Raw genomic sequence first — 16575 nt, 5'->3', positions numbered from 1 at the left:
GTCATCTCCTCCTGTATATAGTATATACCTGTATGTCATCTTCTATATATAGCATATACCTGTATGTCATCTCCTCCTGTATATAGTATATACCTGTAGGTAATCTGCTCCTGTATATAGTATATACCTGTGTGTCATCTCCCCTGTATATAGTATATACCTGTGTATCATCTCCTCCTGTATTAGACCTCGTTCACACGTTATTTGCTCAGTATTTTTACCTCAGTATTTGTAAGCTAAATTGGCAGCCTGATAAATCCCCAGCCAACAGGAAGCCCTCTGCCCTGGCAGTATATATTAGCTCACACATACACATAATAGACAGGTCTTGTGACTGACAGCTGCCGTATTTCCTATATGGTACATTTGTTGCTCTTGTAGTTTGTCTGCTTATTAATCAGATTTTTATTTTTGAAGGATAATACCAGACTTGTGTGTGTTTTAGGGCGAGTTTCCTTTGTCAAGTTGTGTGTGTTGAGTTGCGTGTGGCGACATGCATGTAGCGACTTTTGTAAGATGAGTTTTGTGTGGCAACATGCGTGTAGCAACTTTTTGTGTGTCGAGTTGCATGTGACAGGTTAGTGTAGCAAGTTGTGTGCAGCAAGTTTTGCGCATGGCGAGTTTTGCACGTGGCGAGTTTTATGTGTGGTGCCTTTTGAGTATGTGCAAGTTTTGTGTGAGGCAACTTTTGCATGTGTTGCAACTTTTGTGCATGTGGCAACTTTTCCGCGTGTGCAAGTTTTGCGTGTGGCGAGTTTTCCATGAGGTGAGTTTTGCGTGAGCCTAGTTTTTGCACGTGGCGAGTTTTGCGCGTGGCGAGTTTTGAGTGGCGACTTTTGTGTTTCGACTTTTATGTGGCGAGGTTGGTGTATGTGTGATGAAATGTGTGCTGAGGGTGGTATATGTGTTCAAGCATGTGGTAGTGTGTGGCGCATTTTGTGTGTGTGTTCATATCCCCGTGTGTGGTGAGTATCCCATGTCGTGGCCCCAACTTAGCAATTGTACGGTATATACCTCTTTGGCGCCATCGCTCTCATTCTTTAAGTCTCCCTTGTTCACATCTAGCAGCTGTCAATTTGCCTCCAACACTTTTCCTTTCACTTTTCCCCATTATGTAGATAGGGGCAAAATTGTTTGGTGAATTGGATAGCGCAGGGTTAAAATTTCACCTCACAACATAGCCTATGATGCTCTCAGGGTCCAGACGTGTGACTGTGCAAAATTTTGTGGCTGTAGGTGCGACGCCTCCAACACTTTTCCTTTCACTTTTTTCCCCATTATGTAGATAGGGGCAAAATTGTTTGGTGAATTGGAATGCGCGGGGTTAAAATTTCGCCTCACAACATAGCCTATGACGCTCTCGGGGTCCAGACGTGTGACTGTGCAAAATTTTGTGGCTGTAGCTGCGACGGTGCAGATGCCAATCCCGGACATACACACACACATACACACACACACACATACACACATTCAGCTTTATATATTAGATAAAGTGACACTGGTCAGAATTGTAAAATTTGGCCTCGTCATGAAGGTGAAAACAGGCTCGGGGGTTAGCCCCGCCCATCGGCGCCACTGTCACATGATCGTAGGCGTGAGCAATGGATTGTAATGGCAGCCGTGGGTCTGTGGAAGAGTTTTTAAAATATATTAAGAAAAAAAAATACTAAAGTTCAAATCACCTCCCCTTCACCCCATTGAAAATTAAAGAAATTAAAAAAAAGAACACACGCTGGGACCGCTGCATTCAAAAATGTCCAAAACGTCAGCTAAGGGCGCAAAAAATAAGCCATTATCCAGCCCCAAGGCCTGAAAAATGGAAAGCTTGGAAAATGGTGACAAAAGCAACTTAAAAAATAAACTATACATGTTTGGTATCTGTGTACTCGTACTGACATGGGCAATCATACTGCCAGGTCAGTTTTACCATATAATGACCACTGTAAATGCAAAAAACAAATCCAAATTCAACACTTGTTTTTATTATTCCTGTTTTCCAGTACACTGATGACATTCAAAAGTACAATTCGTCCAGCTAAAAACAAGCTCTCACACAGCCATATTGACGAAAATATATATAAAATAAAGTTATGGCTCTTGGAAGAAGGGGAAGAAAAAACAAAAGCAAGTAAAATGAAAATGGCCAGGCGATGAATGGGTTAAATCTTGACATATTTCACCAATGATTGGTAGGGTGTGGGGAGACTTGTCATGAAGCAATTTTGCAACAATATAAAAAAATAGAAGGAAGCAAAGGAACCAGAGTCACAGACAGGCGACAAACTCAAGAGAAAAAAAAACTTATAACAATGACAGAACGGATGGTCAAAGAGTCTAATGTCTGACTGCATTAAAAGGAAGCATGCTTTTTCTCCAAGCAGTAACAATACAGGGCTGTAAATAGATTAAACGTAACACTGGAACAGCTGGAAGGGTCAAAACACAACAATGTGCAGCAATGCCACCCCTATTGCCAATTCATCTCAGTCAAAGATGTATCACAAAGGAGATTCACTACATCACCCAGGCCAGGATGTGCTTTGCAACAAAAGAGTTAAAAAGATACTCTCTGCCCTTGCAACTGCTGAATACTTGCAGGAATTGTCCTTTCTTAATTACTTACCATGCCTTCAAATCCAACTCTGTAAAGGTTTTTAGCTCCATTGTCCCAAAGGACATAAGCAGCACTGTGTGGGCTTGATGCACTCCAGTCCTGGATCTCAGTTACCTAAAATGAGATTAAACAAAATGATGTCAATTGATTAGATGAAATAGTGACAGAAAAGTATCCAGGAGGCTAGGTTACGTAAATATGGAGAGTAATGTTTCCAAGTATTTTCCTGATTTTAAAAGCTTCATAACCAGAGTGGTGGCACCATGCCCTGACCTCATCTGTGTGACCAGCGGCCGAGACACAATATAAAAGAACACCATCTATTATTATGCAAATGTATTAACAATCTATCCAGATGGACACTTTGTGTGGATTTTTAGACTATCGGATGTGAAGGTTGCGAGATCAGGAGGACAATCTACCACCTTCTCACGTAGTTCCTAGATCTTATTAGCACTGGTCAGGGATAAGAAGGAAGATACGAACAGGTCCATGGAGTCCAGCACCCCTCATAAAGTACCTATCACCAATCTTGGGCAACTCATTTTATTTAATAAAATAGTGGGAAGCCCCAGGTTGGTTATATTTCTAAAAAAGTTCTAGTGGCAAAGGTTTTTGGAAGTAGCCCTAATGTTCCCTTAAAAGGAACAACTCTGGCAAAATTGGGACCAGATTTACTGAATCTTCTCCCACAAACCTATATATCACTATTCTCAGTTTCTTCTCTTTACCAGGCTGTCCACAGATCGGACTGACTGTACAACATGACAGCTTCCCTTTAGAGTAAGTTCACACAAGGGATTTTTTTCTCAGCATTTTTTTCCTGCAGCAAACCTTTTTTTTTTTGCGTGCTAGATTTAACTCTATTGCATGCTGATAAAGTTTAGTGTTGAAAAAAAAAAGTCCTATTCTAGGGCTAGCGTTGTGTTATCTCTCACTTCACAATATGGGCACAACCGGGTGAACAGTCAGTAATTGGCAGCGCTTTGGACGTAGCACATGTTTGCTGCATCCATAGCGCTGTTGGCTTTTGAAGGTCGGCGATTCTGCATGTGATCACTGAACTGTGCAGAATCACCGCACCCAATACATTGTGTGGGTGAAATTTATCTTGCGGAGTCTTACGTTTCCGCAAGAAAATTTAACATGCTGCGGTCTGGAAAGATGCGCCGCATGTCCATCTCCGCAGGTGATCCACAGGCATCTGTGCACACATAGTGGACATGGGATTTCTTGAAATCTCATCCACTATGCTGTAACATCTGGACGCTGCGGGTTGGCCTCTGCACACAGTGTCCAATCCGCAGCACCGTGGGAACGTACCCTAAGAACCTGGGGGGGAATGGTGGGGTTTAAATATATCGGCCTTGATCTGATTTCAAGCACAGGTCTACTACATAATACTTATATCTTCTCCACTATTTTCTATTGTCTCTGAGGTTTACATAAGCTCTATGCACTTTATTACCATGGTTAAAATGCCCATGTGATATAATGTGATTGTACATGCTGCCCTCTACCTGATCCTCTCTCTGTATTGTCTCTATTACTGATCCATAAATATGTTTTTGGTACTATGTACTAATACGCTTTTTGTAATCATGTACCGCAATTATTATTATTATTAATTTATATAGCACCATTGATTCCATGGTGCTGTACATGAAAAGGGGTTACATACAAATTACAGATATATCACTTACACTAAGCAAACGAACAATTACAGACTGATACAGAGGGACGAGGACCCTGCCCTTGCGGGCTTACATTCTACAGGATTGTGGGGAAGGAGACAATAGGTTGAGGGTTGCAGGAGCTCCGATGTTGGTGAGGCGGTAGCTCCTGTAGTGATGAGGAGGCAGCGGGGTCAGTGCAGGCTGTAAGCTTTCCTGAAGAGGTGGGTTTTCAGGTGCTGTCTGAAGGATCCGAATGTGGTTGATAGTTGGACGTGTTGGGGCAAAGAATTCCAGAGGATGGGGGATATTCGGGAGAAGTCTTGGAGGCGGTTGGGTGAGGAGCAAATAAGTGTGGAGGAGAGAAGGTGGTCTTGGGAGGACCGGAGATTACGTGAGGGAGGATATCGGGAGATTAGTTCAGAGATATATGGAGGAGACAGGTTATGGATGGCTTTGTAGATCAGTATTAGTAATTTGAACTGGATACGCTGAGGGAATGGGAGCCAGTAAAAAGATTTGCAGGGGAGAGAAACTGAGGAGTAGTGAGGAAAGAGATGAATTAGTCGGGCAGCAGAGTTAAGGATGGACTGGAGAGGTGCAAGGGTGTTAGCAGGGAGGCCACAGAAAAGGATGTTGCAGTAGTCAAGGCGGGAGATGATGAGGGCATGCACAAACATTTTAGTAGATTGGCGGTTTAGGAAAGGACGGATTCTGGAGATATTTTTGAGCTGGAGGTGACAGGATGTGCGGTTTGAAGGACAGGGTAGAGTCAAGAGTTAATCCAAGGCAGCGGACTTCCATTACGGAGGAAAGCGTGATGTTGTTAATTGCGATAGAAAGGTCAGGTATGGAAAATCTATGAGATGGAGGAAAGATGATGAGTTCAGATTTGTCCACATTGAGTTTGCGGAAGCAAGAGGAGAAGAAGGAGGATTTGACTGATAGACACTACGGGATTCTGGACAGCAGAGAGGCGACGTCTGGGCCACAAAGGTAGATCTGAGTTTCATCAGCATAAAGGTGGTACTGGAATTCATGGGACTTTATGAGTTGTCCCAGGCCAAATGTATAGATTGAGAAGAGTAGGGGTCCTAGAACAAAGCCTTAGGGAACAACAGAGAGAGGGTGGAATGAGAAGGTAGTGTGGGAGGGGAGACGCTGAATGCACAGTTGGAAAGGTATGAGGAGATCCAGGATAGGGTGAGGGTGAGGTCTTTGATGCCAAAGGAGGAGAGGATCTGTAGTAGGAGGCAGTGGTCAACTGTGTCGAAAGAAGAGGACAGGTCTAGAAGGAGGAGTACAGAGTATTGTCTGTTAGCTTTGGCTGTACATAGGTCGTTAGTAATTTTGGTCAGGGCTGTCTCAGTTGAGTGATGGGGGCAGAAACCAGATTGTAGATTGTCAAAGAGCAAGTTAGATGAGAAGTGGGAGGAAAGTTCAGCGTGGATGTGCTGCTCCAGGAGCTTGGAAGCGAATTGGTGCAGCGATATTGGGCGATAGCTGGACATAGCAGTTGGATCGAGGGTTGGCTTTCTAAGGACAGGCGTGATTGTGGCATGTTTGAAAACAGAAGGGAAGGTGCCAGAAGTTAGTGATAGGTTGAAGAGGTGGGTTAGGGTGGTGGTGAGGTTGGGGAGGAGGTGAGGTGGGATGGGGTCGAGCGCACAGGTGGGGAGGTGCAATTTGGAGAGGAGACAATTATGCCCCCCTTCAGTGATGTTGGATAGGGAGGTATGAGGTTTGGGCATTGGTCAGGTATACAAAGGGGTTGTGGTGGTTGAATAATAAATAAATCTTTATTTTTATATAGCGCTAACATATTCCGCAGCGCTTTACAGTTTGTTGAACAATGAAGACTCGCCTTGTTTGGTCGATCTTATTTTTAAAGTGTGTGGCAAAGTCCTCAGCAGAGATGAGGGAGCTTGGAGGGGGCAGTGGTGGGCGGAGGAAGGAGTTAAAGGTTTTGAATAACTGTTTGGGGTTGTAGGATAGGGAAGATACAAGGGTTGTGAAGTAGGCCTGTTTAGCAGAGGTGAGAGCAGATTTAAAAGCCAGTGTTGCCTGTTTGAATGCAGTGAAGTCGTCTTGCGAATGTGTTTTCTTCCAATGCCGCTCTGCCACCCTGGACACTTGCGGGAGTTTTTTAGTGGTATTATTGTGCCAGGGTTGTCTATTGATACGTCGGACTCTACCATGAACGAGAGGGGCAACCGTGTCAATTGTAGAAAGCAGTGGCACTGTGTGTCGTGGAGTGAGGATATGGATGTCAGTGGTAGGATAGAGTCAGAGAGTGTGTGGGTGTCTAGGTGTGCAAAGTTTCTGCGGGGGTGCGCATGTTGCTGGACATGGGTGACCGGTGAGAAGGACAGGGAGAAAGTGAGCAGATGGTGGTCGGGAGAGGGGAGGTGGTGAAGTTAGATAGAGAGAAGATACGGGTGAAGACCAGGTCTAGTGTATGTCCGTCTGTGCGGGTGGCTGCGGAGGACCACTGAGTAAGTCCAAAAGATGAAGTAAGGGACAGAAGTTTGGAGGCTGGTGACTGAAGGGTATCAGTGGGGATGTTGAAGTCACCCATGATGATGGTGGGAATGTCAGCAGAGAGAAAGTGAAGAAGCCAGTTGGAGAATTAGTCAATAATGGCAGTGGCCGGGCCCGGAAGTCGGTATATGACGGCCACTTGGAGGGAGAGTAGATGCGGACAGAGTGGACTTCAAAAGAGGGGAGGGATAAGGGAGGGTATAGGTGGGATTGGGTTAAAGGTGCAGTTTGAAGAAAGGAGAAGACCCACTCCTCCACCATGTCTGTTGCCGGGGCGAGGGGTGTGGGTGAAGTGGAGGCCGCCGTAACACAGCGCAGAAGGGGAGGCGGTGTCAGAGGGTGTTAGCCATGTTTCTGTGAGGCTGAGGAAGGCAAGATTGCGAGAGAGAAAAGGGTCATAAATCACATGAAACTTATTGCAATAATAAATAATTGCAATGTAATAAACTTATACCTTTTATATTTACATGTTTGAACGCATTGCTCCATTTGTTTCTCTGTATTGCTCTATAGAATCCGGCTTTGGCGCAAAATAAAAAGGCAAAACCTGATAACTGCGTTTTTGGTGAGTTTTTTCTCCACTCATTCACTCCAATGGGTGAGATCCAAGGGGTAACGGTTTTCCTTCCGGAGAGTGACATGTTAAGCATGCTGAGATGAGGAGACTTAAGTCGCAATGCTCCTTTGGGAAATGCTCAAATTGTCAACACGTCACTCTCCGGATCCCGGTCAGACGCCTCTCACACAGCCAAACCAGATCTCACACTTTGCTTGATAGGGGCAGTACCCCAAAACACAGTGTCTGCAAATTGAGATTCTGGTTTGGGCTTTTATCCTAAGTCATGTGGCAAGGCTCGTTAAATGGTCAACATTGACATGCAAGGCACAAAATCCTGATGACCAAAAACCAATGTGTGTGCATGAGATTTCTGAAATCTCAAGGCTTTGCTGGTACTGGAAAACGCAACTGAAAATTTGCTTAACCCCTTTCTGACCTCGGACGGGATAGTAAGTCCGAGGTCAGAAGCCCCTCTTTGATGCGGGCTCCGGCGGTGAGCCCACATCAAAGCCGGGACATGTCAGCTGTTTTGAACAGCTGACATGTGCCCGTAATAGGCGCGGGCAGAATCGCGATCTGCCCGCACCTATTAACTAGTTAAATGCCGCTGTCAAACGCAGACAGCGGCATTTAACTACCGCATCCGGCCGGGCGGCCGGAAATGACGGCATCGCCGACCCCGTCACATGATCGGAGGTCGGCGATGCTTCTCCATTGTAACCATAGAGTTCCTTGAGACCTCTATGGTTACTGATCGCCGGTAGCTGTGAGCGCCACCCTGTGGTCGGTGCTCACAGCACACCTGATTTTCTGCTACACAGCAGCGAACAGCAGATCGCTGCTATGTAGCAGAGGCGATCGTGCTGTGCCTGCTTCTAGCCTCCCATGGAGGCTATTGAAGCATGGCAAAAGTAAAAAGAAATAGTTAAAAAAAAAATGTGAAAAAAAATAAAAAATATATAAAAGTTTAAATCACCCCCCTTTCGCCCCAATCAAAATAAATCAATTAAAAAAAAAATCAAATCTACACATATTTGGTATCACCGCGTTCAGAATTGCCCGATCAATTAAAAAAAGCATTAACCTGATCGCTAAACGGCGTAGCGAGAAAAAAAATCGAAACGCCAGAATTACGTTTTTTTGGTCGCCGCGACATTGCTTTAAAATGCAATAACGGGCGATCAAAATGATCAAAATGCTATCATTAAAAACGTCATCTCGGCACGCAAAAAATAAGCCCTCAACCGACCCCAGATCATGAAAAATGGAGACGCTACGAGTATCGGAAAATGGCGCAATTTTTTTTTTTTAGCAAAGTTTGGAATTTTTTTTCACTACTTAGGTAAAAAATAACCTAGTCATGTTAGGTGTCTATGAACTCGTAATGACCTGGAGAATCATAATGTCAGGTCAGTTTTTGCATTTAGTGAACCTAGCAAAAAAGCCAAACAAAAAAACAAGTGTGGGACTGCACTTTTTTTGCAATTTCACCGCACTTGGAATTTTTTTCCCGTTTTCTAGTACACGACATGCTAAAACCAATGATGTCATTCAAAAGTACAACTTGTCCCACACATGGCCAAATTGACGGAAAAATAAAAAAGTTATGGCTCTGGGAAGGAGGGGAGTGAAAAACGAACACAGAAAAACGAAAAATCCCAAGGTCATGAAGAGGTTAAAAAAAAGGTAAATGATGTAATGATGTTACCATTCGATAATAGCCTAATGGGAAGCCATCATCAGATGGCTACTACTATTACTACTACTATTATTACTACTATTTAAATCAGGTTTTTGTGTTACATGTATTTCTATTTCATATTACAATATTTATTGGGAAAAATGGTTTTAATACAGATTAGAAGTAAAAAGAAAACAAAGCTTCCAAGTTTTAAGAAAGATTTAACATGAAAACCTTATTTATACAATAAGTCATTTTCTGAGGACATATTTTAAGAAAGTACATGGTAGTGCTGGATTAGTGGAAAGTGCCAAAGCAGCCGTGGAGCTTCGGGCCTGACTTTGCTAAAATGTTGTGCCTTTTCAGGGGACATTAGTGCTGTCAGATAGGGGCTCTTTAGTTAATTGGTAGTCCCCAAAACCATCTTTAGATATATACACACACATACAGATTTCTTTACCCTTGAGACTAGATTGAGCCCTTGTGGATATTGAGTATTCCGCTAGACTATTTTTAGAAGATTGTCTTGTGAGTAATGTACTTTTAAGTGAATGAATTAGGCTATGTGCACACATTGCGTATTTTTTGTGTTTTTTTGGTGTTTTTCCACTGCAAAAACGCTTAAAAACCGCTTACATTAAGCATCCTATCATTTTTAATGCATTCCGCAATTTTTGTGCACATGTTGCCTTTTTTTGAAAGATAAAAATGCATTGCAGAAATAAACGCAGCATGTTCATTAATTTTGTGGATTTTTCGTGGATTTCCATCTATATAGATGCATTGGGAAGCTCTGGGAAAAAAACGCAAAAAAAAACGCACAAAAACATGTGCGGATTTCCTGCGAAAGTAGTCTGGATTTGCTCAGGAAAATTCTGCACACTTTCCTGAACGTGGACACATAGCCTAAAAACAGGATTTTTGGTTGCTTACCGTAAAATCTTTCTCGGAGCCTTCATTGGGGGACACAGGAACCATGGGTGTATGCTGCTGCCACTAGGAGGCTGACACTATGCACAAAAAAGTTAGCTCCTGCTCTGCAGTGTACACCCCACCGACAGGCATTATGCACCTCAGTTAGTGAGAAAGCAGTAGGAGAAAAACAATAAGGTTGAAACAACATAACCACGAACATGAGAACTGTAAACACAAGAACAGTCATAGAACACCGAACAACAGAGACTGAATAACCAGGGAGGGGGCTGTGTCCCCCAATGAAGGCTCCGAGAAACAGATTTTACGGTAAGCAACCAAAAATCCTGCTTTCTCCATCGCCTCTCACTGGGGGACACAGGAACCATGGGACGTCCCAAAGCAGTCCCTGGGGTGGGAAAAAACAGACTTCCACCAGGTCAGAGGACTCGCCACTGCCGCCTGCATCCTTCTACCTAGGCTGGTGTCCGCTGAAGCGTAGGTATGGACCTTGTAAAATTTGGCGAACGTGTGGATGGAAGACCAGGTTGCCGCTTTGCAAAGCTGTAGGGCGGAAGCCCTGTGGTGCACTGCCCAGGAGGCGCCAACTGCCCGGGTAGAGTGAGCCTTAATCCCAGGAGGGGTACTCTGTTCTTGACCCGGTAAGCCTCCAAAATTGCCGCTCTGATCCAGCGAGCAATAGTCGCCTTGGAAGCCGACAGGCCTCTACGCGCGCCATCTGGAATGACGAAAATAGAATCCGTCTTCCGAAAAGCGGCCGTTCTAGCCAGGTAGATCCTCACTGCCCTGACGAGGTCCAGCTTGTTCAATGATCGCTCCAGAGGAGGAGTCGGAGCTGGACAAAAGGAAGGTAGAACAATGTCCTCGTTGAGGTGGAAGGTGGAAACCACCTTAGGGAGGAAGGAAGGCGGAGGCCTGAGGACGACCTTGTCCTGGTGGATAACCAAGAAAAGGGGTCGGCAAGAAAGGGCCGCCAACTCTGAAACGCGGCGGATAGAAGTGATGGCCACAAGAACGGCCACCTTCCAGGAAAGAGCTTACAGGAAAACCTCCCTGAGGGGCTCAAAGGGGGAACCCCTCAGAACGTCCAGCACAAGATTCAAATCCCATGGATCCACAGGGGCCCTGTACGGAGGGGCAGCATGGGCTACTCCTTGAAGGAAGGTCTTAACCTGTGGCCGAGAAGATAACGTCTTCTGAAAAAGGATGGAGAGCGCAGAAACCTGGCCCTTTAGGGAACTAAGAGCAAGGCCCGAATCCAGTCCTGCCTGAAGGAAACCCAGAATGGAAGGCAGGGAAAAGGACATAGGTGAAACGCGGTTGGACTAGCACCAACGGAATTAAGCCTTCCAGGTACGATAGTAGATCCTAGAAGACGAAGGCTTCCTAGCCTGGATCATAGTTCGAATCACTTGATCCGAAAGGCCAGACGCTCTTAGAATCGCGGTCTCAACAGCCACACCGTCAAACTGAGACCGAGAATTCGGGTGGCAGATCGGATCCTGGGACAGTAAATCGGGTCTGTCTGGAAGCCGCCAGGGGGCGTCCGCGAAAAGGTTGACGATCTCAGCAAACCAAGACCTCCTGGGCCAATCCGGACCGATCAGAATGACCGGCACCCATTCCGCCTTGATCTTTTTCAAGAGCTTGGGAAGCAAGGGCAGGGGTGGAAACAGATAGGGAAGCACGAACTGCGACCAAGGAAAGGCCAGAGCGTCGAAGCCCACTGCGAGTGGATCGCAGGACCTGGAGACGAACCGAGGTACCTTCCTGTTCATTCGGGACGCCGTGAGGTCCACATCCGGAGTCGCCCATCGAAGACAAATCTGATGGAAGACCTCCTGATGCAAGGACCATTCCCCTGCCACAAGACCCTCGCGGCTGAGGAAGTCGGCGGCCCAATTGTCAACGCCGGGGGTATGTACCGCGGATATCACGGGAACCGTTGCCTCTGCCCAGAGGACGATCTTGGATACCTCGGCCAAGGAGCTCCGAGTCCCCCTTGATGGTTGACATATGCCATCGCCGTGGCATTTTCCATCTGGATTCGGATAGGTAGACCCCTGAGAATCCCTTCCCAGTGACGAAGGGAGAGAAAAATGGCCCAAATCTCGAGTATGTTGATCGGCCGAGAAGACTCCTGCGCTGACCAACGACCCTGAACAGTCAGGTGGCGAAACACCGCACCCCAGCCGAGCAGGCTGGCGTCTGTTGTCACCACCTGCCAGTGAACTGGAAGGACCTGCCCTGGGAGATGAGAGGTGACGTCAGCCACCAGTTGAGTGACCGTTTGACCCGGGGAGAGAGGCGGATCGGACGATCCAGGGAGAAGACATACCTGTCCCACTGAGACAGGATGGCCTGCTGAAGAGGACGCGAGTGAAATTGGGCGAAGGGAATCGCTTCCAATGTTGCTACCATCCTCCCCAGAACCTTTATGGCCGATCGGAAGGAAGGAAGACGAGGACCCTGAAGCGAGCGTACATCCCGACGAAGGGTGGATTTCTTGTCCTCAGGAAGGAAGACTTTGTTCTGACGAGTGTCGAAGAGCATGCCCAGAAAAACGATGCACTGAGAAGGAATAAGGCAGGACTTCTTCCGGTTGACCAGCCACCCGAAGCGGGCTAGGGTGTCGAGGACGATGGACAGACTTTCGTGAGCCTGAGAAAAGGACGGAGCCTTGATGAGGATGTCGTCGAGGTACGGAAACAGAACCAGGCCTCTGACCCTCAAGATGGCTATCAGAGCCGCCATGATCTTCGTGAAAACCCTGGGAGCGGTTGCAAGACCGAACGGCAGGGCGACGAACTGAAAATGGTCCTGGATCACCGCAAAGCGCAGGAATCGGTGATGTCCGGGGAATATCGGGACATGGAGGTAGGCGTCCTGAATATCTATGGAACACAGAAATTCCGGAGCCTCCATGGAAGCAATTACTGAACGAAGGGATTCCATCCTGAAGTGCTTCAGACGAACTCTCCTGTTCAGCAATTTGAGATCCAGAATGGGACGAACCTTGCCGTCTTTTTTCGGTACCACAAAAAGGTTTGAATAGAAACCTGTGAACCGTTCTTTTCCTGGGACAGGAACGATTACCCCAGGTTGGAGGAGAGAAGCGATGGGCTGCGAAGAAACCGGTAACTAGAACGGGGTCTCTTGGAGGTCTAGCCTGGGGAAGAAGAGAACTTGCGCCCCCGGTGGCGTCCTTAATGATTTGGTCGAGCTTGGAACCAAAGAGACGTGAACCCTGAAAAGGCAGGCTGGTAAGGGACTTCTTACAAGACAAGTCCGCCTGCCAGGCCTTGAGCCAAACGGTCCGACGGATGGCAACAGCGTTGCTGGACGCCTGGGCCGCACAAGACGCGGCATCCAGGGAAGCAGAGACCAGGTATTCGCCCGCATGAGAAATCTGGTTGGCAAGCTCCGCCAGCTGTCCGGGTGGAGCCCCGTCCAGGATGCCCTGACGGAGTTGTTTGGCCCATTTGGATATGGATTTGGAAACCCAAGTGGAAGCAAAGGCCGGCATAGAGAGGCAGCCGCCTCGAAGGCTGCCTTCGCAAAGAACTCTATAACTCTATCATTAGAGTCTTTCAGAGATGCCACGCCGGATAGCGGGAGGACCGTGTTGGTGGACAGCCTGGAAACTGGAGGATCCACCGAGGGAGAAGCCGTCCGATTAGCAGTGAGCTCTCTGAAAGCATCTGGTCAGATTCTCTCTTTCTCTTGTCATGATCTCCTCAAATTCAGGATGAGGAGCGAAAAACTTGGAAGGTGGTTTAGACCGTCTAAACTAAACCGCCTGGTCTGTGGGTTCCGTAGAGGAATCTTTGATGCCACAGGTGTGATTTATCGCTCCAATGAGGTTCTGAACCATAACCTTGATGTTGGAGATTTGGTTCAAATCCAGAGAACGCCTCGCCTGACTCAGGGGAGGAGGACCGGGGGGAAGCCAACCGCAGAGAAGGACCGTGGGGCGAGATGGAACGGGAAGAGGACTCAGACCGGCGTTCCTGTATGGACCTTTTGCGGCCTATGACGGAAGGCTCGGGCGGGGCCTCCTGCGACCAGCTGGCTACCGCGGGGATCTGAAGGGGCAACCTATCAAGCACGGACACAAGAGTTTGAGAAACCCGTGTTAGATCCTCTACGGATTGTGACAGAGAGGAAGCCCAGGCTGGGGTGGAGGCTTCGTTCTCGGGCGGAACAGCAGGGGGGTCCTGGGCGGTGGGCATAATGGGGTTACTGCAGGCCAGAGGGGAGAGGACTGACCTGACGGAAGTTTGCAGTTACAAGTCGAACACGCAAAGTGTTTGACTAAGACAGAGGAAGTAGAGGAAGAAGTAGGAGGACGAGAGCGACCTCCCTTGGAATTAGACATGGCGAACGAACCCCTGAGAAATGCCAGAAGGATAGGGGACGGAAGGGCAGAGGAGAGTGTCAGTCTGCAGAGCAGAGCTACTCATGGCAGGCGATGCGATTTTCGGATGGAAGGCTGCACGGCTTTGAAGATGTGCTTCAGTGTTGATCCCTGAAGCAGGAGTGCAGGCAGATGGAGAAGACCTCTGAAACTCTCCTGTCTGGGACCAGCTGTGGGGCTGAGGCGACCGCAAGTGGGGAGGATGCCAGGATTCGCGCTCTTGGAGGGGGAGGCGTAACAAGGAGTACCTGGGGTGGGCAGAACTAATTGTCTGGCCCGGAGCACCAAGAAGGTGCCGGGGGTGGAGCTCGCAGACAGTCGGGCGGGAGAAAAGCCCGCCCAAGAACGCAGGAAGTGGGCGGAGTTGCGGCCGGAAGTAGGCTCCGGGAGAAGCCGGGACCTAAATTAGAAACTGGCGGCCGCTGGAGAGGGCCGCGGGACCGGAAACGGTATGGCCGCCGGAGGCAAAAGCGCGGCTGTATGTAGGGGGCCGTGCCGCACGGACCCAAGATACGGCCGCAGACCGTGTGGCTGCCTGTAAAAGTGCGGCCGCTGGGCGAACGGATCGGACAGGCGCCGGGAAAGGAGAAAAGTGCGACCGCAGTAACAGCAGCGCGGCTGCCATAGGGCGCCGCGCCGCACCAAGCAAAGATGTAGCCGCAGGCGCACCCTGTAACAGGGAATCCGCAGGGACCCCCCATGAGCTGAGAAAACCGAAGGTTAGGGGACAGAAGGGCAGGTGGGAAGGAAAAAGGGATACTCACCTAAACATCTCACGCCGTCCGTTACTAACCTCAAACCATGGAAGGTATTAGACGTCCGTGGAGCTGTGATGGACGTCCTCGTCTCCTCCAGCCGACAGGCTCTGGTGGGCGGGTGGGTGGGGGACGGAGGCAGGACCGGTCTTCTGAGCACACTTGTGTGCCAGGCTTTCCCATTGAGGAGGTCTTTGGTCCTGCAGTCAGATTTATGAGGATACAGGGTGGCAGTACACGCCATACTCATAGTCCGTATTGTGGGACTACAGACGTGACTGTTCACCCTGTATCCCTCCGGAAACCTGAAAAGAAAACGACGCACATTGAGGTAGATAAGGGTGTAATAAAAGACCCGTGTCCACCTCCTACTGACACTAAGCTAAACTGAGGTGCATAATGCCAGTCGGTGGAGTGTACACTGCAGAGGAGGAGCTAACTTTTTTTGTGCTTAGTGTCAGCCTCCTAGTGGCAGCAGAATACACCCATGGTTCCTGTGTCCCCCAATGAGAGGCGATAGAGAAAGTTATATTTTAGGGGTCTATTCTTTTTGGTTTTCATGTGATTGAGTCTCTGTAGTCCATTTCCTTTTTGGTGCTTTTTGACATTAGGGCTATTTCTGAAGGACTTTGTCACTGGAGTATATTTATAAAAAAAAAAAAAATCAGTAGTCTGGGGTTCCTCACTTATGAAATCCAAAGGGCCACCCCAGATTGGTGGTAGGCATTCATTAACCCCTTATCCCCCGCAGCTTTTTTTTTAGCTTTTTGCTCCCCTTCTTTCCAGAGACATAAGTTTTTTTATTTTTCCGTCAATATGGCCATGTGAGCGCTTATTTTTGGCGGGACGAGTTGTACTAACAATACCATTGGTTTTACCATGTCGTGTAACAGAAAACAGGAAAAAAAATTCAAAGTGCGATGAAATTGCTAAAAAAGTGCAATATCACACTTGTTTTTTGTTTGTTTTTTTGCTAGGTTCACTAAATGCTAAAACTGGCCTGCCATTAGGATTCTCCAGGTCATTACGAGTTCATAATCAACAAAGAACGTGTGCACAGCTCTATATGAACGTGCCCAGGTAGGTTCCAAAACCGTAGTGATACATATAAGAAAAACCTGGCACTCAACTTTATATAGGTGATATTTTATTATTCCAAGCGGAGGTGCAGTAACAGCAAGTAACTGCTGTTACCGCACCTCCGCTTGGAATAATAAAATATCACCTATATAAAGTTGAGTGCCAGGTTTTTCTTATATGTATCATTACGAGTTCATAGACTCTAAACATGTCTAAGTTCTCTTATCTAAATGATAAAAAAAAATTCCAAAATTTGCTTAAAAAAAAAAATGCACAATTTTCAGATACCCGCAGCGTCTCCATTTTTCGTGATCTCGGGTTG

General features: G+C 47.3%; 1 protein-coding gene across 2 annotated transcripts in view; it reads right to left on the bottom strand.

Moving 5' to 3' along the window:
• MIB1 (MIB E3 ubiquitin protein ligase 1) overlaps positions 1 to 16575 on the bottom strand; it is a 183087-nt gene that overhangs the window by 145222 nt on the left and 21290 nt on the right. For both annotated transcript variants that reach the window (XM_069731178.1, XM_069731179.1), the window contains exon 4: positions 2624 to 2728. In XM_069731178.1, coding sequence (XP_069587279.1) covers positions 2624 to 2728 — 105 coding nt within the window. The remainder of the gene's footprint in view (positions 1 to 2623; positions 2729 to 16575) is intronic.

This window comes from Ranitomeya imitator, chromosome 6 (assembly GCF_032444005.1).
Source record: "Ranitomeya imitator isolate aRanImi1 chromosome 6, aRanImi1.pri, whole genome shotgun sequence".
NCBI lineage: Eukaryota > Metazoa > Chordata > Amphibia > Anura > Dendrobatidae > Ranitomeya > Ranitomeya imitator.
The sequence above is the reverse complement of the archived record's forward strand: the minus strand, read 5'-3'. Positions and strand labels throughout refer to the sequence as shown.